Source organism: Mercurialis annua, linkage group LG6, assembly GCF_937616625.2.
Source record: "Mercurialis annua linkage group LG6, ddMerAnnu1.2, whole genome shotgun sequence".
In the NCBI taxonomy this organism is placed as follows: domain Eukaryota; kingdom Viridiplantae; phylum Streptophyta; class Magnoliopsida; order Malpighiales; family Euphorbiaceae; genus Mercurialis; species Mercurialis annua.
The window spans coordinates 13,408,496-13,431,719 of record NC_065575.1 but is presented as its reverse complement, the minus strand read 5'-3'; the positions used below and the strand labels follow the sequence as shown (position 1 = coordinate 13,431,719).

Below are 23,224 nucleotides of genomic sequence, written 5' to 3'. Positions count from 1 at the left end.
ATATAATAATTTTTTTTATCATTTTATTTATGTGTTATTCATTTTAATTGACTAAAGGGAGTCATTTCCATATTTACTACCACAATACTTTTGGTTATTGATTAGGTACATATGCTTTTATTAAAAAAAAAAAAAAATCCATTAAATATGTTGATTTAATACGTTATAATATATGTTTACTACATTAATTAGTAAAAATAATTTTAACCTATAAACTCGGGATTGAATTATAATATAATACAAAAACTATAACATATTTATTCAAGATTGACATTTTCATACTTAGCATAAGGTTGTAAAAATAAAAATAAAAAATTATTTATTTGTCTATTTATCATAAAATTAAGATTTAATGTCGAAAATGACTTGTTCTTACACCAGAGAATTGGTGTCATTTCAGCAAATTATGACTCGTGTATTAATTTGAAAAATAAAATAAACATTAATATTCGAATATGATATTGTTCTGTGCTCCATTTTACTTTCCATAAACCATATTTTATATCCCAGTGTAAGAAGAGCTGTGCAATAATCGAATCAGACCAGAAAACTGAATCAATTTTTGTTGGTTGGTTCAGCTATTCGGTGAAAACAGTTTTGTTCGGTTTCTTTTTTGAGAATATTTGGTATTCGGTTTATAGTTTGTATTGGGCATTTTAAACACCGAAAAACTGAAGAAGTAAAAACCTAACTACAATATAAAAAAAAATATGATTTAAAAAAAAATTATATTTAGATTTTTTTGATTTTTATTTCTTAATTATTATGATATATATAAGTTAATAAATTTTATACAATATAACTGAAATTTATTAGACCTTAATTATTTAATATTTAAACTAATTTTAATATAAAAAAAATAAAAAAATAGATTTTGTTTTAATTTAATCGAACCGTACCAAACCAATTTTTTTGATTTAATATGGCTCAATTTTAAAAATTCAATTCGGTTTTGTCTAAATTCTTTTCAAAGCTCGGTTGGTCAGTTTTAGTCGGTTTTCAATCGAACCGACCGAACTAAACATATGCATACCCCTAAGTGCGAGTAGTTAAATATTACCGCCTTGCTTTATGTCCCTATGTTTTTGTTTTCATTCGTATGGTAGGTATTAATTTATGTGGTTTTTGACCACATTGTTTTTGGTTAGTGGTGGTTAGGCACTATGCTTTAATTAAAAATTTCAAAATCCGTTAAATATGTCAAGTTACATCCATTATAATGTTGAATCTTATACTTTTATTACATAGGTGGGACTTTTAACTTTCATTTTTTTTTATAATAGGAGTGAGAGAGTGCTTGTGTGAGAAATTAAACCCACGATATAGCAGTTTACTGTCCAATTGTATATAAAAGAAGATTTCTCCATGATAGAATTACTTTTTTCATATTTATAAAGTTGTAAAAATTTTAAATTTTTATTTATTTATTTATCATGAAAATTATTAAAATAAAATCTTAATAAATAAATTATAATAGTAAAATTATACTATTAACGCGAAAACTTATCACGGCAAAGTAATCAAGTTGCTTTAAAGTAATTATGTTTATTACAAGTTGCATTTGTTTTTGAATGTGATTAGTTGAAAATTTTGACCATACTCGTCCTTTTTAACAGTTTTTTTGGTTTAGGAAGGGACCAATGCCATATCATTATATTATTTTATAGGAAACTCAGCAGAAAGACACTCCTCACAAAATTACCACGACAATATGATATCCAATAATATATTGACCGTCCATGAAATTGCGACCTTGCTAATCGGCATTGTCCCATTTTAAAAATGTGATGTTAGTAAAGCTTATGATAAAATAAAGGCTTAATTCCTTAAAAAAACCCCACCTTTCATTTTTTTTTCGTTTATACCCTGACCTTGTAAAAACACCATTTGTACCCAATTTTGGGTTTTTATGTTTCATCCCTACCCAAAAGGATTAAATTGTACTTTTTTCATTTGGAAAAGAGTTTAAAACATATTTTTTCTATTTTAAAAAATACAAGTAAATCCTTAAACTTAAAAAAATAATCAAATACATCCAAATAATTAATTAATTTTTTTAATTTTATAAAAAAATTAAAAAATTTAAAAAAATTATTATTATCTTTAATTTTTTTTGTCGGAGATATTTTTTAAAAAAATGAAGAAAAATTAAAAAAATGAAAAAAAATTCGGATATATTTTCTAAAAAAATTATTATTATTTTTAATTTTTTGAAAAAGATGGTATTTTTGTACTATTAATAACATTAATATTTAATTAGTATATAAGTTAAAAATGAAGGATTGTTTTAAACTCTTTTTCAAATGAAAAGAGTACAATTTAATGCTTTTGGGTAGAGATGAAACATAAAAATTCAAAATTGGGTATAAATGGTGTTTTTACAAGGTCAGGGTATAAACGAAAAAAAAATACAAGGTGGGGTTTTTTTAAGGAATTAAGCCTAAAATAAATTAACTTTATTTCAAAGTAATGTTATTAGCTTAAAATTTTTCAGCCTGTCCTTATTGTTTTTATTCAATTAGTATCAAAGGCCAAAAATTAACATTTTTTTGATTTTCAACCAAAGGACTTTAACTCCTCTTTTATCAGTCTCAAGTTTTGACTTGCATCAAAACTTTTAGATTTTATTCTAATGCGAGTCATTTACTATTTGCTCATGATAGATACTATAATCTTCTCTAAGGCACCAAATAGTCACATTCGAGAATTCTAATATTCTTCATTTAGATGGTATATCAAGTGAAAAACTTATTAATTATGTTAATTCTGATGTTATAAATAAGGCAGAAGGCATAAAAAAGCCTTCGAATTTTTCTCAAAAGTACATATCAACTCTTTTACTTTATCTGGGCACAATTAAATCTCCATATTTTTAAAATTGAATAATTAAACCCTTATTATTTTAAAATCGAACAAATAAACCCTTTTAATTTACTTTTGGGACACTTACCCTCTCAAATTTTTGGTAAATATTTTAAATATTAAAATTATTTTTGAACTTTTTTCCTATATGATTATGAGAGACATGTCAGCCATTAACGAGTGTTTCTACCGATGTTGGATGAAAGGGGTTATTTGTTCTATTTGAAAATAAAAAGGGCTTAATTATACCTGAAAAAAGGGCTAATTTGTACTTTTGTGAAAACTACGAGGATTTTTTTATACCTTTTGCCTATAAATAAGAAGATTTGTTCTACAGTACCACCAACCTACGTAGCACGGAAACGGAAACGACACGAAACCGACACGAAACCGACACGGGGACACGGTAAATTTTTAAAATGAAGGACACGAAACGTGGGGGAAACGTGTAAATAATAAAAATCAAGGGATATATTTATAATATTAAAAAGGGGTATTCCTGTTAAATAGCACCACCTTTAGCGTTTTTTTGCGATTTAAGCCACTACTACAAATTGTCTCAATTGGAAGCACATACTTTCCATTCTTTTCAATTATTAGCCCAGGTCCCATTTCCGGCATCTGAAATCCAACGTGGCTTGCCGGCTTGCTTAGTCAGCGCCACACTGGCCTTTCCATGCGACGTCGTTCACTTTCCTCCATTTTGAAACACAAAACGATGTCGTTTTCTTGAAATGAAACGTTGCCGTTTCGTCCAAACCTAAATTTCCCAACCTTTCCTTCCTCTTCTGAATCATTCGACCTAAATTTCTTTTTCTCTCTCAAATCCCTAAAACGATAAAATCCCTAAAACAATCAAATACACAATTTGAGAAATCCTTGAGAACCCTAAATTAACTGAACCATAAATCCAAACTTAACCTAATTTGAAGAAACTTATCATAAGTTGTAAACGATATGAAGAAGAAGAGGAATCCACCGGAGTCTGCGAATAACAAGAGGAATCCGTTAGAGGTCGTTGTTCCTCTTAGGGGTAGTCTTCTCACTCCATCAGCAATTGAGGTACGTTGCCCTAATTTTATTTTTCTCTCTGAAATCCTAGGAATCCGTTCGAGGTCGTTGTATCGTTTTAATTGATTAAAAAACTCGTTTATGAATGCAACAACAAATATATGCTTTTGGGTTTTCTATGTGGTATCATTACGGGGGGAAATTTTATACATTATGTGGTTAAATGGTTTATATGGGTGGAAAGGTAGAGGCAGATTATGGTTACTGTCTAGATAGGGTTCAATTTTTATGTATTAGACTGCTTGCAGAAGGATTAGGGTATAAAAAAGTTAAACTGAGTTATCGTGTCCCTGGAATGCCTCTAAAAACTGGATTAAGAGTACCGGATTGTGATAATGCTGTGATGGATATGGTGAAATGTGTATTGCTTGGGATTGAAAAAATTGATGTTTATGTGGAAGGTGAAAAGATAGGCAGAACAGACAATGCAGGTCCAAGTACACCAGGGGGTTTTTCTATTGCTTCCCAGAGCTCCACAGTGTTAGAAAATGTGGTTGAGGGAGGTAGAATAGATTTTGTAGACATAGAACCACCTCCTATTCAGTCTTTGAATTCTCCTGAGAAGGCTGATGAACTTGTGCTTAATGAAGTTCCAGTGTCACAAAATGAGGGTATGTCTTTTGTGTTTGAGCCAACTAGAAGCACTTGTGAGGAGCAGAATAATGACCAAGTGAATGAGCCAACTAGAAGCACTGATGGTTTGGCACAATCAGAAGATGATGATGGAGAAGATGCAGACTATTATCCTGCTGATGAGTCTGAAACTGATGACGGTCTAGATGATGATGAGATGTCAAATGATGAAGAGTACATATGCTCTAGAAAGTTACTCCACCAGAGCCATAGAAAGGGGTCTGCCAATGCTTTTGTGCAAAGGTCTGGTATGGATTCTGTTCCAAGGCTAACTGAAAATGGTAATGCTCAATTACCTACTGATAATGTAGATCAGCCAGATGGGTTTGCTTCGGATTATGAAGACATCAACTGTGATGTAAATTCTCTGTGCACATCTGAGGAAGAAGACATAGACGAGATAGATAAAAAGCAAAGGAGCATGAGGAAGATGTATGACCCAAGTTGTGATCATAAGACCTTACAGTTTGTGGTAGGCATGAGGTTTGAGAGCAACCAACAAGTGAAGGAGGTTGTTCAGAAGTGGGGAATCATGAATTGTCGTAATGTGAAAATTGTGAGGAGAAATTACAACAAGATTGAGGTTGTGTGTCATAATGGATGCAGATGGAGATTGTATGCTAGTTTGGTAAAGGAGGAGAGAACATTTGCAATTAGGAAGCTAACACCCCAACACACATGTTCTAGAGTGACTAGGAATAGAGCTGCTACGACTGGTTGGATCGCTAAGGAGTTTATCTCAAAATTCAGGAAAAATCCTAATTGGGATGTCAAAGAAGTAGCAGGGGATTTGATGGAGCAGTATGCAGTAGAGGCAGGAAAATCAAAATGCTACAGATCAAGGTATGCTGCTACACAAATGTTGAAGGGCTCTATTGTGGAACATTATGCCCTGTTAAGGCCATACAAGGCAGAGCTAATGAGGGTAGATAGTGCTGGGAGGTTTGACTTTTTGATCAACGAGGTGGATGGTACATTTGAGGGTTTTTTTTATAGGATTTAGTGCTTTGAGAGAAGGGTTCAAAAGAGGGTGCATGATGATGCTGGGTTTTGATGGCTGTTTTCTGAAAACAGAATTGGGTGAGGCACTATTAGCTGCAGTAGCAAAGGATGGGAATGATCAAATGTATCCTGTATTTTGGGCAGTGGTTCAAAGTGAGAATGAACATTTTTGGACATGGTATATGAATATAGTTTTTGAGGAGCTGAATTTGGGGGATGGGCTTGGCTGGACATTCATAAGTGACCAACAAAAGGTATGCTAATTGTTGTTTTAAATAGATTATGATTTGTTTTAAATTGTCAATTTGGTGTTTGAATTGTTGTTTTTGACTTGTTTTAAATTGGTTTAACAGGGCCTTTGCAATTCCATAGCAAGGCTGGCACCCCTAGCCCAACACAGAAATTGTGCCAGACATGTCTACTGCAATTGGAAGAAAGAGTTCAAGGGTCAAGCCTTAAAGAAACTTTTTTGGGCTGCAGCAAGACAAACTCATGAGCCTGGTTTGAAGTTGGCAGTGAAAGTATTATTGGAGGCAAATGAGGCAGCCTTTCTGGACTTCAAAGATAGGGATCCCACCAAATTCTGTAAGGCTTATGTTTCTGAGCACTGTAAAAATGATATGATAGACAATAATATTTATGAAACCTTCAATGGGTACATTGTGAAAACTAGGGTTAAGCACATAGTTGACATGCTAGAGGACATTAGGGTTAACCTTATGGAGAGAATGCATAGCAAACTGACACATATGTGTGGGGTAACTGACACCATTTGTCCTAGGATTAGAAAAAAACTTGAGGATATAAAATACTATAGTAGGTTGTGTGCTGTTAAGCCAGCAGTGGGTGATACTTTTGAGGTCAGCATTGGAGAAGATGGATATGTGGTGGACCTGCCAAATTGGACATACTCATGTAGGGGTTGGCAAATATCAGGAATACCCTGTACCCATGCATGTGGATGTATACATTGGCAGAACAAAGATTGGGCAGACTTTATGGACAAATGCTAAAATGTAGGGTTGTATATTGAGACCTATATATATGCTTTACAACTACTGAATGGGAGAAGAATGTGGCCAGAAACAGCTGGTAATAATATCTTACCCCCACCTTTCAAGAAAATGCCTGGAAGGCCGAAGAAAAAAAGAAGAAGAGGAATTGAGGAGCTGGAAATGGAAAGCATGACAAGACATGGAATTCAAATGACATGCAAGATTTGCAATCAGGTTGGCCATAGCAAAAGAACATGTCTTGCTAAGTATAACAATGCAGTTAGGAGACCTGACAAGCCACCGGTCAGAAACTTAATTAAACTTGTTATGTGTGTTTTCTTATGCATATTAATGGTGTGTTAATTAGCTATTATGTTTTTGTTTCTTAGGCTAAAAAAGGGAGGCCCAGAAAAAATCCTACAGCCCAAGTAGCTATTGCAGGTGAACCTACTGCTTCCAGCTCTAGACCTGCCAAGACTCCTACTGCAAATAGAGGTAGACCAGCCAAAGCTTCTGCAAAAGATCCTTCAACAGCAAGCAGAGGTAGACCAGCCAAAGCTCCTGCAACTCGAAGTGCAAGTAGACTCTCAAGCTCAGCAGGATTTAAAAGCACAACACCACCAGTACTATCAGCAAGAATCTCAGCTGTGAGTGCACACACCCCATACCAACAGCCAAGAATGGCTAGCACAGCTCCAACTCATGGTGGTATTACAAAATTATTTTCAGAACCTGGAGGCAACATCTATTTGAGGGTATGTATAAAATTGTAGTCTTTTGAATACAGTTTTGACTAGTGATTACATTTTTGATAATTTGTTACTTTGCTATAGCCACCTACTGGAGGATTGGGACGTGGCAAAGGACGTGGAAGAGTTGGAGGAGGAGTTGGACGTGGAGAACCAAACTATGGGAGCTCTAGTTCTCAAGCTAGTGTAACTAAACCTTAGATAGATAGATAGTAGTTTTGGTATGAATAGTAGAATCTGTATAGGGTTGTTGAAACTGCTATTTGAAACTGCTAGAACAGTTTTTTTGCAACTGGAATGCCAGTTTTTTGGACCTGGAATGCCAGGTTTATAGGTATAATTTTGGACATGTTTATTGCAAGATTATAGGACAGTTATTTTGAAACTGGAATGCTAGTTTTTTTGCACCTGCTTATGATATGCAGTTATGCTAGAATGACAGTTTGTAAATTACATTCTAGTAATTAAGTGTTTGGTATTTATGCAACTTTTGTCAATTGTCAATTTTATAGTTACTATATTGTTCACATGTAACTTGCATAATAAACTGGTAATAAGTTTGGGGAACAAATTTGCATAATAAACTAACATAAGTTTCACAAAAATGTGCATAACAAACTAAGATAATTTTGAAATAAAGCAACATTTTGCAACATAATAGAGTCTAACCATCCATAATAAACTGAAATTGTTAACCCTAACACCAACATAAACTAACACCAACATAAACTAACATATTTTCATGCCCACTGCAGCAATAATCACAACCACCAGAATCATAAACCAAACAATCCTCAGCAACACTTCATTCCTCTTCTGCAGATTCTTTTCTCATTTAACAGTTTTGACTTGATCCCTCCAAGCTTATCTACTTGCTTAGCAACTCTTGAGTTAATCTCTACCATTTCACGAACTGTTTGTTGCAGCTCAAAATTCTTACGATCACCATCGTCCACTTTGCGGTTCAGCGCACCTATAACGCATCGACAAGCTGTCATCCTAACTCCATTGCTTTGCAACTCAGCTCTAAGCTTGGCCTCTGACTCTGTTTTGAGCTTCAGTTCCTCCTCTAGTGCATCCCTTCTTTCAATTATCTTGGTCATAACTTTTCTTTCACGAGCAATTGGCTCTGGGTCAATCCATTCAAAGAAGTTGCAGTCATCGTGCTTCAAACAATAACACAACACATAAAAGTTAGACCAAATTCAATTCATTCAGGCCCTAAGTAAGAGCTATCCCTATCATCACAATCCTAACATACATTTAAAAATTGACAACAGCTAAATCAGCCCCAAGCCTAACATAACAGCCACTAATTAACAGCCCTAACAAACAGCCCTAACAAACAGCCACAAATTCAGAGACAAGAAAATCATAAGAAAATTCACCTCTCTAAACTTGCAGCGGTAAAACCTCCGTCCAGGGTTGCTTTTCGTGTATGATGTATACATAGAAGCTACTTCATCATGGCTGCAATACCTATGAGGAATGGCATTGAACTCTAAACTCGTAGCTTCGGAGTAAATGGCACTTGAACCGCTACTGGTCTCGTACTTATGCTTTTTCATTCCAAGATGAGAAGACCAAACGAAGAAGTTTTGAGAAAATGGGGAACGAAGGTGACAAAATGAGTTTTAGGGCTTTCAGCTTTTTAGGGATTTCAGAGAAAAAAATTAGAAATTAGGTCGACTGAAAGAGGGGGAAGAGGAAAAATGGGGGAAATTTATGTTTGCACAAAACGACAACGTTTTGTTTCAAGAAAACGGGCCCATTTTGTGTCTAAAATATAGCAAACTAACCCCCAAAGTGAACGACGTCGTATAGGAAGGCCAGCGTGGCGCTGACGAAGCAAGCCGGCGAGCCACGTTGGATTTCAGATGCCGGAAATAGGACCTGGGCTAATAATTAAAAAGAATGGAAAGTATGGGCTACCAGTTGAGATAATTTGTAGTAGTGGCTTAAATCGCAAAAAACGCTAAAGGTGGTGCTATTTAATAGGAATACCCCTATTAAAAATTGTAAAATGTTACATATTTTAAAATTTATTTATATATTTATGTCAATTAATAAAATAAATTAAATATAGTTCAACCCAACAAAAATAAGAAGATAAGTTTTATTATAAATAAAGTAAACAATAAAAATTGTGGGTAACTGATTCAAAAAAATTATTTGTTGATAATTTTTTAGATTTTTTATATAATTATATATATTTTTTTATTTACAGAAACGGACCGAAACGTTTCCTCATGAGTTTCCGAGAGTTTCTGAGAGTTTCCGGTTTACGAAACGTTTCTAAAACGGGACACGCAACTTCATTAAAGTTTCCGTGCTTCTTAGCCACCAACCCATATGTACCATTGAAAAATCAACCGGCAATTTCAAGTCATAACATGATAAAATACCAAATGATGAATGATTAGTAAATTACCTAAATGTCCTCCGCCTCTAATACTCTCCAGTTCACTACCATGACTAGCCCTGTGCGTCGGTCGGTTCGGTTCGGCAGTCAGAGTTGGAAAACCGACGGTAGTTAATGATTTGTACACTGTAAACCAAATTATGACATTTTGCTTTCAAAACCGAATAATTTATAACCGAAATTCGTCGGTCGGTTTGATTCGGTTTCGGTTCGGTAAATCGGTTTGGGCTTTTCTTTTGGGCCCAATTTTAGGCCTTTTTGTAAAGAAAAATAACAAGACATACAAAAACATACTTAATAAACATACATAAATTACACTAAAATTCTGTTACTACAACAAATTACAAATTTGCAAGATACCATAAATCTACAAATGTTCCCAACTTGTCACATACAAAACATAATGTTTAGTTACTGAATGTACAAAAATTCCCTTCAGAAATATACAAATAATCTGTTTCAAAAATTACAAACACAGAACAATATATTCATTTCAATGGCCAACTGAACTTCACCACTTCCAACTTCCAAGTTCCAAATCAATCCAAAATTAGATCACACTGTTAGTATGATAACTCATAACAGCAGCCAGCAAGCATAAATGGATAGATCAAATGATTCAGATCAGAAGAGGAGAAGCTGTAAAAAGTTAAAACAATAAAAGAATCTTAGAGTTTTAAAACATGAGTTGAGTTAGAAAATATGTTTAAAAGTAAAAATCAAATAGAAAAAAAAATTATAAGTTAAAACAGGGGCTCAGAAATAAGTTTTTCTTGTCATTTGTAAAGCGAACATATGATATGGTGGCTCTAAAATGTGCCATTACATCATATCAAAATGTGAAGGCATTACAAGATCTGAAAATGGTGGAAGCTTCATCATTGCCCAAATAAAAAAATATGAAACAATTTTAAAACATTGATGATTGATCAAAGCTTTGAAAACCAAGTAGAAAATAGTTACAAAAACATAGTATTTACATAAAACTATCAAATTGAAGAAGTTTCAATTTCAAATCAGCTTGAAATATTTTTAAAACTATCACAAAGTCAAATAACTATACAAGAGTTAAATAGTTAGAAGTTCATACTTTTTTTGACAAGTCTGCTTTAGTTTTTTGCTTCCACCATTCAGACTTCAAAATTCAGATTATCAGAAGGGACAGGGACAAGAACTGATCCTTGGATCAGTTTGCATTCAGATCAGAAGGCACAAGCAAGCAGCAAGGACATTTGGCTTCCACCATAAGAAGGTCCAAATCCACAACACATGGCTAACATCATCACATGTGTATCAAAAGCAAAAAGAGATCATTTCCATACTTGTTTCACAGTTCACACTGCAGGAGGACCAACATTTGGCAACTCTGAAGAATCAAACAAAAGATAAGTTCAGAAAGCAGTGACACACAATATAAAAGATCAAATTAAATAAATTAAACATAAAGGAGAGAAGTGCATAACCTAGCTCAAATGCATCCAACTCCTCCACACATTCTTCCACAATCACAGGTGTTTTGTTAACTCTCAACCAATCTTGTGTGCATATCAAAGCTTCCACCAGTTTAGGAGTTAAAGAACTCCTGAAGCTATCCAACACTCTGCCACCAGTACTGAAGGCTGACTCAGATGCCACGGTAGAAATGGGAACCGCAAGAATATCTCGAGCTATTTTAGATAAGACTGGAAAGCGTTGGGTGTTAAGCTTCCATCATTTTAAAACCTCAATTCCATCACCATCCTCCACTAAATCCTCACCAAGATAAACTTCCAGCTCACTTTTTTGAGTGCTTAAAGTTCCCATTTCTTTTCTATGTTTCTTAAATCTGGCCTTCATGACAGATGGAGGCCTTTTGGAATCAGAAGCATGCACAAGAATAGGAAGAGGAGGTGATACAGAGCCTCCTTGAGATGGGGACAGTTCAGATTGAGAACTCAATTCAGCCAAATTGGGTCTACTTCCACCAGAATCATACAATGATTTGTATTCATTAAACAGCAAAGTGAGTTCATCCACAACAGATTTAAACAGAACTACCCCCTTCTCCTTACCAAACATTGTGGTTAAGGAATACTCCATACCTTCCAACTTAACACTAGGATCAAAGACACAAGCAAAAAATATCAACTTATTCATTTTTTCATGATCCCCCCAGTATTTATCAAACTTCAGTTTCATTTTTTCACCCAACAATTTCACCTCTAAATCATCACTTTCTATCATATCAGACAGTACACAACTCAGATCACATATTTCTTGAAAATGCATATCAGAAGTCACATACAAAGACCCTGATATGCGCAAAGTGACATGATAAAAGTGAGACAAACAGTCAGAAAACTTCCTAACAACCTGCCAATCTAAAAAATCAGGTATACTATCATTCAAATCAGACCTAAAACAGGACTCATCCTCATCAAATTTTTCAAATGCTTTCTCAAACAAACAAGCAGTTGTAAGCATCAAAAAAGTAGAATTCCACCTAGTGGGCACATCAAGACATAAAGATTTCTTAGTTTCAATACCAACAAACACTGCAGCTTCTTTAAACTTTCTCAACCTAGCAGGACTATTCCTAATGTACCTAACACAATCTCTGACTTTCTTAATTGACACATTCACATCCTTAAGACCATCACTAACAACCAGATTCAAGATATGGGCAATACATCTCATATGAAAAAATTTACCCTTAGAAATCCCAGTCCCCCACTGAAGCAGTTTTTTTTAAAAGCAATAACAGCAGTGTCATTACTACTAGCATTGTCCATTGTAATTGAGAATACATTTTTAAGTCCCCAGTCTAATAAACAATTCTCTAAGGACTTAGAGATGTATTCTCCCCTATGACCAGTAACAGGCATAAAAGCAATGATTCGTTTATGCAAAACCCAAAGATCATCTATCCAATGACATGTAACACACATATAGTTTATTCTCTGAATACTAGTCCATGTGTCAGTCGTTATACTAACCCTTTGACTATGATCTTTTAAGAATAATTTCAGTTTTAATCTTTGTTCTTCATACAGTTTAAAACAGTCCCTTGTTACAGTCCACCTAGAAGGAATTTTAAACCTAGGACATGCTGTTAACATCAACCTTCTAAACCCTAACCCTTCCATAAACCTCAAAGGTAACTCATCTACAACAATCATATAGGCTAATGATTCCCTAACAGCCTCCTGACAGAACTTCCAGGACCCAACATTGACTCTATTCTTATCATCAGCATTACAACCAGGAACAACAGGATTCAAAGACAATAATGCCTGCCTAGTATGTTTAGCATGAGGATTTTTAAGGCATGCAAGCATATGAGCTCTTAGAGTTGAAGTACCATTCAGTTTACTATGGCATTGGTAAACTCTAGCACAATAATGACACTTAGCACTAATGACTCTACCACAATCATCATACACACGCTCAAAGTGTTCCCAAACAGGAGATCTACTAACCATTGGCTTCCTCTTTCGGGCTTGGGTATTCATCCCAGCAGCCTCAGGCATTGGCAGAGGGCCTGTTGGTCCCTCCAGAGGCAATAACGCAGGAGCAGGAGCATTAGGACTGGCAGTAATATTACCACCAGTCCCAACTTCTTCTACTGCTGGCATCTACAAATTGAAAAACAGAAAACCATTAGAAACTATTAAACAAAAGAACAAAATTAACTTTAAATGAAAAATAAATTATGGTTTAAACGCTTACCATTGAATTCGTTGCCATTTGAGAACACACAGAACTCAGAAGTTATACCAGAGGGCAAAGAGTAACTTTAAGCTTCCACCACTTGATATCTCAAAAAACAGAATGAATGTTTATATCAGTAAATGAAATCTTGAATCTAAAAAACTAAGTTAAAGCAAATTAAAAAAATTACCTTTTTTAATCTGAAGAAATCAAAAGGAAATGAAACGTCAGGCCAGGCCAGAGTCAAGAATGTCCACGAGCATGAGATTAACCCCGAAACCAGTGACATAGATGACAGATCCATCATTTGTGAGAAGCATGTTGCAAAGATCGAAGACAGAACCCCAAGTTAGGGTGGTTCAAGCAAGAATCAAACACAGACAGAATCAAAAAAAAAACTGAAGCGAAAAGTAAATATGTAAATGCTTACCAATTTATAATTTCTTTGATTTATTAACAGATCGCTGATAAAAAGAAAAGAGATGACATGTTCCTTTCTTGTTTAGAAAATAAAAAGCTTTCGAGATGAAAGACAGAAGCTAATTAGTGTTCAAGCCATGATAATACTTCAAGAGAACTGCGTATGAGAGGAGAGGAGCCATCTATTAGTCAGATTTTGGTGTTTAGCTGCTTGTAAAATGATTGTGGGAGTGACTAGTGAGGAAGACGAATTTGTGTTAGGGTTTTTCAGAGAGAATTGAGAGCGATGGAAAATGGAGAGAGGCGGTGTGTGTGAGAAATGAATTAGGGTTAGGTTTTTTTAAGTCAGAATATATACCTTACACAAAACTCACCGTTTTGTGTAGGGTATCTCGTACGTGGGCAAGGCTCTGGAAGCTTCCCACGCGTGTGTGAGACCAGCAGCAAAACGACGTCGTTTTGCTACTCGGGTTTTTGGTTAAATCGGTGGCCAGCTAATACAAACCGAACCGTAGATCAAATTCCGAAATTTTCCCAAACCCCAACCCAAACGGTGCCGTTTTGACCATATATGCCGGATTATAAACCCCATTTCGGTTTGATTCGGTTCGGTTGGTTCGGACAATCTGGTTTTTGCACAGCCCTAACCATGACCACACCATTTATTCCTTCTCCGCCAATTATCACACTAACAGTTATTAGAATCATAAATCTCCAGCAATTCCCTTCCCGCTTTAGCACTTATATTCATCTCAAAGGAGTTAATATTAATATTAATATTAGTTGGGGATATGATTATGTATACTTCAAGCTCCATCTATTTCCAACCATACTAGAATTCTTCTCCATTCTCAAGGCAATAAATCATATCTTTTACCAACATGTCATAAAAATTCTAAAAATTTTACTCCATTTAACATGCAATTCATCAGTTCGCTCAACACAATTACAGCAGTTGGCCCTTTTTTTGATGATCGATATGTTATCAGAAAGGTTGGATACATACAGGGGATCTTGCTTCATCTGGGAGTGGAGAAGAAAAAGATACAAAAAAGTTCCCAATGTTTATTATTTTTCACTGTTATATAGATATGAGTTTTAAAATTTTAAATTTATTGCCCCATTAGTTCAAAATAAACTAAAACAGGTCCATGTCAGCTTGATTTTAAATCAATTAAGTTATATGAGATAAATTAACGAAAAGAAAAACTCTAATTAAATAAAATATTTTAAAATTCAAATTTTAAAAATATGAGGGCTATAATTAACATTTGAAAATAATTAAATGTCGATAAATTAAATATTTAAAATTATTTTTGGGCACCTTTTCTTATAAATTTTCAAATTGAGATCCGTAGAAAAACTAAATTAAGATGAATGTGGGTCCCACGGTAGTATAATAAGCTCCTCAAATAGCCATCAATTATATACATGTTCATTAGGAGAAATGAATTAATGTGATATTTATTGATTGGTAAGTACATTAATTGTTGCCACGTGTCACACGATAAATGGGGGTTTATAATCCTACGTGGCAAACTAAGATCACCTAAGATTTTCTCGTACAGTAGGTAACAAATCAGAAAAATGACGACTGGAATTAAAGCTAGGATCATCTAACAGTTTTAATTACAAATAAACAAAGGATCAATTGACCCCCTCAACTTGGCACGAAATATCAAATGAGTCATTTTTGCTTTTAGTACAAACAAACCTAAGATTTGCATTTTCGTATTGAGAAGACCCTTATTCAGCTCTAACCCAGTCTCACTTTCTCGAGTGAGTTTTACTCTCCATTCACAACATGATTTTTTTTAAAACCGCTATATTTAATTTATTTTACAAATTAACATTTAATTACATTAAATTTTCATTAAATTTTATTATTTTAAAAATTCAACCATCAAATAAATATATAAAAAAAATTAGATAATTTTTTTTTACCTTTTTCTTTGAGGATGAACAATATTCATCCTCTTTGAGGATGAACATCTAGGTTCATCTCTTTAAGGATGAACACCGATTGTTCATCCTCAAAAGGATGAACGATTTCGTTCATCCTAAAAAAGATGAACGATTTCGTTCATCCTTTTGAAGATGAACGGATCTGTTCATCCTCAAAAGGATGAACAACGCGATGTTCATCTTCTTGAGGATGAGCAGGTTTGTTCATCTTCATCCTTGTAACTCATCCTCAAGAGGATAAATAGTTTCTGTGTAGGCCAGATAAAACGGTCGGAGTATATGGTGGCCTGTGGTAGCGGCGGTATAAATGTGAAGAAGAAGAAGATTAGGTTTAATTGTGTTTTTTTACCCAAGGGTTAATTCTGTTTAATTAGGATAAATTATGATATAATTAGAGTTTTAAATAAATAAAATATATTTAATTCTGTTTTATTTGTTTAATTAGATTATAATTAAAGCTTTGATTAATTAGAATATAATTAATTATGATTACTTAAGCAAATTTGATTAATTAAATAAAATTAAGAAACTCACTCTCCGAGGGGCTTTTTTTGATACGAAAACGTAAGTTTTGAATTTGTTTGTACCAAAAGCGGCGAAAATGACTCATTTGATATTTTGTACCAAGTTGAGGGGGTGAATTGATCTTTTGTTTAATTATAAATAGTATGTAAGAGCCGGTGGTACTCTAGAATGACCCTATAAAGAATAGACCGATAATTATTTAGTTAGTTAGTTGTTAAGAGTTTTAGTTTACTCTACTTAGTTTGTATAATTTCTAAGCTCATCATCTATACAAAACATATAAAGAAGAAGTGAAAACTGTAAATTTTATGGTAAATTCCACTACTGCAGATTCATACATTAGGGAATAAACATATTAGGGACTAAAACTTTTTAGTCTTTAAATAAGAAAATTTGCCGAATAAATTTGTTAATTAGTCCTTCATTATAGTTAGAGACTGAGCAACAATAAAATCGGCTTAAACCTTAATAAAGCTATAATAAAAAATAAAGGAAAAAAATAAAATATTTCTCTAACAGAGTAATATTTTAACTTTTTTCATTTACAACACTCGTTTCTCTTATAACCCTAAGATTAATTTCTCTTTTTCAAAATCTTAATCGAAAATAGCGCTCTCTCTCTCTCTCTCTCTCTCTCTCTCTCTCTCTCTCTCTCTCTCTCTCTCTCTCTCTCTCTCTCTCTCTCTCTCTCTCTCTCTCTCTCTCTCTCTCTCTCTCTCTCTCTCTCTCTCTCTTCTCTTCTCTTAGCTAGAATATCAATCAAGATACAGATCTGATAAGTTCTAGATTTGGTTGAAGTATTGCAATTCCGTTCTTCATTATTTTGATCCGCGATTTTCTTCGATTCTAATGAGTTCTAGGTTTGATTGAAGGCTTGAAGCATTGTGATTTCGTTCTTCATTATTTTGATTAGCGATTTTCTTCGATTTTCTTCGATTCTAATGAGTTCTAGGTTCGGTTGAAGGCTTGAAGCATTATGATTTCATTCTTGATTATTTTAATAAGCAATTTTCTTCGATTTTATCCGATTCTAATGAGTTTTAGGTTTGGTTGAAGGCTTGAAGCATTATGATTCCGTTCTTGGTTATTTTGATCAGCAATTTTCTTCGAATCTAATGAGTTCTAGGTTTGGTTAAAGACTTGAAGCATTGAGATTCTGTTCTTCATTATTTTAATAGTGATTTTCTTCGATTTTCTATGAACTATCTCATAGTTACTATTGTTTCAGGTACGTTATTCGATTTCGATTTCTTTTTATTAAGTATGTGTATTAAGTTATTTGTTGCTATTTTTACTTTTATTTTTTTTAATTCTATTGCAATTAAGAACTTATCTAATGGCAATCTGTGATTTGTTGCTATTTTTATTTCTATGTTTTTTGTTAGATAAATGCTTTGCTTTTCTGTGTATATACATTCATATGTGATTGGTTTTGCTGAATCTTGTATTTTATCTTGCCCTCATTACTGAGAATCATCCTTGTTGTTCATCTAAAAAGTTGAAAATTAATCATTTAATTATAGTGTAATTAGTTTTAAATGAAGCTCAGCTGCATATTAGTCTCGTTGAACAAGGGTAGTGATAAATCAACAACGCTGGAACCGGTCAAACGAACCTGAAGAGACAAGAACACAGAAAGTCAGACGAAATACCGGTGGAGGTCACCGGCAATTCGCTCCGACGATCAAGTTAGTATTTACGTGGGGAAGAAGAAAGAAAGAGAGAAAAGAAAAGAAAGAGTGTAGAGTAAGAAAAAGAGATCCCTTTTGGGTGTGTTGATAAAGTGGTTTATATAGTTTTACCTGGCACGTGTGTTCCGCTGTGGATCACTGCTCTTCTTTGGTCCCTACAGAATCGGTTAGCTGATGTGCCACGTCCTCGTCACGTCTCGCTTATCGAGTAAGATATGCAGCGCATGGATTCATCTGTGTGTCAGATTCTGTTTTTAGAGTTCGTTACGCCGCAAGGTCGGGGGAAAAGGTATACCGAGATCCGTCCTGACTTAAGTTTTGTAGACTGTTCCGAGGTGGTTCTGTCATGTTTGGTGTTTCGGTGTGACCTTTATTCCTGGCAGGTCGGTTGTAATGATTTCTTGGTGCCTGGGTTCCTATATTCGCTTAACCGAGTGAGGTATGATACATGTGAGGTTGTTTTACCGCCTTTGTGTTACTAGTCCCGTTATCACTAGTCCCCCCCCCAGTAAGTCGGACATTTATGTCTGTGGTTGGTGACTTTGTCTTCCGAATTGAGTTTGTGTTTGGGATAAGAATTGATCTCTTTCAGTCCGGTGACGTGCTCTTGTACATATTGTCAGGGGATACGTCGCTTCACTTGTCCTTTTTCCTGGCATGATTTGTTTTGTTGTGACAGCTGTAGGTGACGTGTAGCAAACTTGTTTATCCCGATGTGATTTGAGCTTAGATGGTTGCCACTTGTCCCCCTTCTTTTTTCTTTTTTCTTTTGAATTTAGATGTTTTTTAAAAAACCTTTCAGTTTCCCTCCATTTTCCGTTATTTCCTTTTCTGTGTACCTTTAAGAGTCACTAACTGTCGCGTCTTTTGGTTTTTCCTCATATATAACCCCTTAGAATTACCATTTTCTCATTTTATTTCTTTGTCTTTGTTCCTCCATTTCTCTGGTGTTGTCGCAAGCGCCACTTCAGATCATTTCCTGCGTTCTTCATTTCTTCTTCCGTGGGTGGTCGTCATCTCAAGCTGCTGATCTGTGCTATTTTCTGCCTTTTTTCAAGTAAGTTTTCCTTCGATCCCTCTTTATTGATGAATTTATCGACCATTTATGTTTCATGTATTTGGCTTATTTATGTGTTTATTTGCTGTGACTGTGTTGTATGTTTGATGTTGTGAGTTGACTGGGACGAAAAACTTTAGGTAAATAGGATAAAATTTTTAGGTTTTGCTCTATCCTGGTGTGTGTCGTGTTTATCGTGTTCTTGATGTTCTTAGTGTTCGTCGTTCAGAGAGACTCGATATTTGCCTTTTTGATCTTTTAAACATACGGAATGCTATTTAGGATTTGTTTGTGATATCTCGGTGGCCCCTTTTTATTCTAGGTATTAACCTCTTTAGGCATGTCGGATGAACACGATAAACACGAGGGTCAAGGTTATACTGACAATTGTTCGAGTGAGTCGGAGGATGTGGACCTTAGCTCCTCTCCTGAGAAAATAAGTAGGCCTCTGAAGCGTCTTCGGCGGGGTGGCGATAATAATAGAGCGTCTGCCGAGCTAGAGGAATCCCTTATTATTGTTCGGAATACAAAATCAAAGGCTATGCCGGTTCTGGTTGGCCCTACGAATCCGGTTGAAGCTGAGGCCGGGCCATCCCGGAGAGGGGAGGGTAAAAAATGAGCTGAAACTGGTAAAGCCAAAAAAGATGAAGAGGATTCGTTAGTTCCTTCTCGCTGCAATGATGCTTACTTGGCAAAGGTGAGGCGTATATTTGGCATAGAAAAGCCGTACACGCTTTCATTGGTCCCACCGGGGGAACTGGCAAATGTGACTACCTCTTCTGATACCATAACTCTTTTCACCGAGCATCTTCAATCTGGGATTCGCTTTCCGATGGATCCCTTGTACGAGCAGCTCAGCCAAACCTATAGAGTTCCACTGGCACAGATGCACCCTAATGCTCTTAGGCATTTCACCTGTTTCCTGGTACGCTGCAGGGCTCATATGATTACTCCGAGCGTTCGTTTGTTTGCGTGTTTGTATAGTATGACTCTCGTCGATAATCAACACTTCGCCCATTTTCGTTTTCGCCCAGCCCGGAGTGGTTTCATCGAAAAGGTGGTGCTGGGGAAGCAAGATTCTCTTAAAGATTGGCGAGAAGATTTTTTCCGGACCAAACAAATTTTCAATCCTGCAAATTGTGGGTTAATAAGCCGCAAGTGTTGGATAAGTCGTTTTTTAATCCTGGCGACCTGGAGTTTGCCAGCATAAATCTTCTTCACCAGGAAAATGTGGCGAAGGGAATACCCCATGCCAATCATCTTTTTCCAAAAATTAAATTCAAATTTTGGGCGAAGAATGGAAACCCGTTGCCGATGGTAAATAAGCGTTTGTGTGTGTGTTTTTTTTTTTTTTGGTGTTGACCGGATTTTTCCCTTCTTTCTTTTTGTAGTGGAAATTGATCCTGCAAGGTTGAAAAAGAGGCCTCAGACGAAAAAGAAAAATGTGCCTCCTACTACTGCTAAAGCCAAGCCTGCTGCTCCAGGCGACTTGGTCTCTAAACCCGTCTCCCGGGATGTAGGGCCCCTAGTCCCAGAGGGTGTGGCTGGCGGAGTACCTCCGGTTATCCCGGCACCGCAGAGTCCTGTACGTATTTCGAATGATGATCCTGAAGGTAGGGATTTTGTCCTTCCGGAACATCGTAATTTGCCCGATCGAGTGTCTCATTCGGACGAGGCAAACCAACAACTCCGAGTTCCAGTCAAAGAGTTCTTGCAAGTTATAGACCTTGACTTGACCACCATGCTGACGGATAGGTCGGGTAAGAGAAAAAGAGAAGACGGCAATTTAGATGCTTCCACTTCCTCGGAGACTCCTGTGATAACGCCCACTATGTTCTTTGAGTGGATGTCGTTATGCTGTATGAAGAACCAGTTATCCGTGACTCTGGATACTCTTCCTGTTGCTGACGAGGTTGCTCGGGTCACCACGTTTCCTGATGACCGGGCCCTTTACCAGCAAGCCTCTCCCCGGAACTTCGGAGCAATGATCTCGTCTCTTAGTCTTAAGGTATTTTGTTTTTATTGGCTTTGTTTTTAGACAGTAGGTCTGATTTCTTATGTACCCCTTATATTATTGTTATTTATTTTATCGTTATTTTTTGTTTACTCAGTCTGCTCAGGTCGGTCACTTGGTGACCGAAGCATATGGGAAGCTCCATGATGACTGGGGTGCGGTTTGTCAACAATTGAAAGTGGAGAAAGAGCGTCTAGTTGACGCTAAGGAAGCCTTGGAGCAGGAGAGGAGCTTGGTGAAGGAAAAGATGAAGCGGGTTGATGAGCTGGAGAAGCAGAAATCGGTTGATGCCACTAAGCTTAAAAGTTTGTCAAGTGAGGTTGTTGCCTTGACGAAGGACCGTGATGATTTGAAGAAAGACTTTGAGGAGCAACTTTGTGATATTACTAAGAGAAACTCTTTGATTATTGACCAGTTGAAGGATGAGGCGGTGTTGCTTCGAAAGCAGGCCGAGGTTCATGATGAGCAATTAAAATCTCAGCTCTTGGCGAGGGACGAAGAGTGGGGAGTCAAGTTAACTGAGAAGGAAGATAAGCTCTATGAGAATATGCGTCAAATCCTTTGTGCTGGTGACAAGAAAGTTACTGACGCGGCCCGGGTATTGGGGGGAGAGAATGTGGACTTAGCTCCTTTCGAACTTGATATCGACGAGCTGATAGAGATGGTGCCCACTCTCCCTCCCGAGGAAGAGGAGGACGATTATATTGTTACTCCGGAGGAGAATGATAAACCGCCTGAGGCTTGATAGTGTTGTCGCTGTATTTTTGTTTTTGGTTTTGAACAAAAGTTACATTGCTGTTAATTTTGTTGGATCCCTGGGTGGGGTCCTGATTGTGTTGTTGTTTTTTCTTTAATATTTTCGAATTTTGTCTAAGTGTTTGTGAGATGTGAATTGTTTTGTATGATAACTTCTATGTTGTTTGCTTGGCATATCGTGATTTGTTTTGTTGATTTATTTCGAGATGTATGTTAGGTCGGTCAAAGCCTAGCTGTATGTTAGGCCGGGGCCTTTCTTAGGACGGCCGGAGCATTTCTTAGGACAGCCGGAGCCTTTCTTGGGACGGCCGGAGCCTTTCTTAGGACGCCCGGAGCCTTTCTTGGGACGGCCGGAGCCTTTCTTAGGACGGCCGGAGCCTTTCTTAGGACGGCCGAAACCTTTCTTAGGACGGCCGAAGCCTTTATTAGGACGGCCGGAGCCTTGTATCTGCATAGTACACAAGTCTTTTTAATTTTTTCTTTTTATATATAAGGGGAAAAACTTATTATTGAGTTTTACAAAAGCCTAACCCAAACATAAGTGAAAAAACCCCTGAACCTCAACTTACAAAATGAAGATACGTAAACAAAAGTAAATTTAAGGTGCTCGAAACCCTTCTTGACGACCTGCTACTGATAATATTTCCTTAGCACTTGCGAGTTCCATGTTCGTGGTACTGCTTTGCCAGACATAGTTTCCAAGTGATATGCTCCCCCTTTACCGACCCTGATGACTCGGTACGGTCCTTCCCAGTTTGCTTCTAACTTGCCTACTCCAGCATTTCCTTTTCCGATGTCTGCCCTTCTGCGAACTAGATCGCCCAGCTGAAAGATCTGGGGTTTGACTCGGTTGTTATGGTACCTCGCCATCCTCTGTTTGTATGCTTCTATGTAGGTGGAGGCCTTTTCTCTCCTGTCTTGGAGCAAATCCAGACTTAACCTTTGCTCTTCCTCGTTTGTTGCCTCATTAAAAAACTGGACTCTTAGAGTTGGCATGCCCAATTCTACCGGTACCATGGCTTCGCAACCATAAGTTAGTGAGAAAGGAGTTTCCCCCGTTCCTTCTCTCGGCGTTGTTCGGTAGGCCCATAGCACATTTTGCAGCTCTTCTACCCACTGTTTCTTCCTGGCCTTCAGCCTTGTTTTCAATCCTTTCAAGATGGTTCGGTTTGTTACCTCGGTCATCCCGTTACTTTGTGGGTGCGTGACCAAGGTGAACCGGAGATCGATTTCTGACTTGACACAGAACGCTTTGAACTTTTTGCAGTCGAATTGTTTCCCATTATCTGCTATTAAAACTCGGGGGAGTCCGAAACGGCAGATGATTTCTTTCCAGAAAAATTCTTTTACTCGGGCAGAGGTGATCTTACTG

The 23,224-nt window shown here is 36.3% G+C and overlaps 1 protein-coding gene across 1 annotated transcript; it reads right to left on the bottom strand.

The window, feature by feature from the left end:
* Nucleotides 1–11,068: 11,068 nt before the first annotated feature.
* LOC126653617 (zinc finger BED domain-containing protein RICESLEEPER 1-like) lies at nt 11,069–12,410 on the bottom strand. Its single transcript, XM_056106336.1, has 3 exons — nt 11,471–12,410; nt 11,198–11,416; nt 11,069–11,100 (listed from the first exon to the last, which is right to left on the bottom strand). The coding sequence occupies exons 1-3, from the start codon at nt 12,408–12,410 to the stop codon at nt 11,069–11,071; spliced, it is 1,191 nt and encodes a 396-aa protein (XP_055962311.1).
* Between the last annotated feature and the right edge of the window lie 10,814 nt (nt 12,411–23,224).

Bases quoted from the DNA above. Each gene is read 5' to 3' on its own strand.
- LOC126653617 (XM_056106336.1), bottom strand. From the start codon at position 12,410: ATGAGATGTATTGCCCATATCTTGAATCTGGTTGTTAGTGATGGTCTT. The intron at 11,417-11,470 runs GTGATGGAATTG...AACGCTTTCCAG, and splicing joins TGAGGATTTAGTGGAGGATG to TCTTATCTAAAATAGCTCGA. The intron at 11,101-11,197 runs GTTATGCACTTC...TTGATTCTTCAG, and splicing joins GTTGGATGCATTTGAGCTAG to AGTTGCCAAATGTTGGTCCT.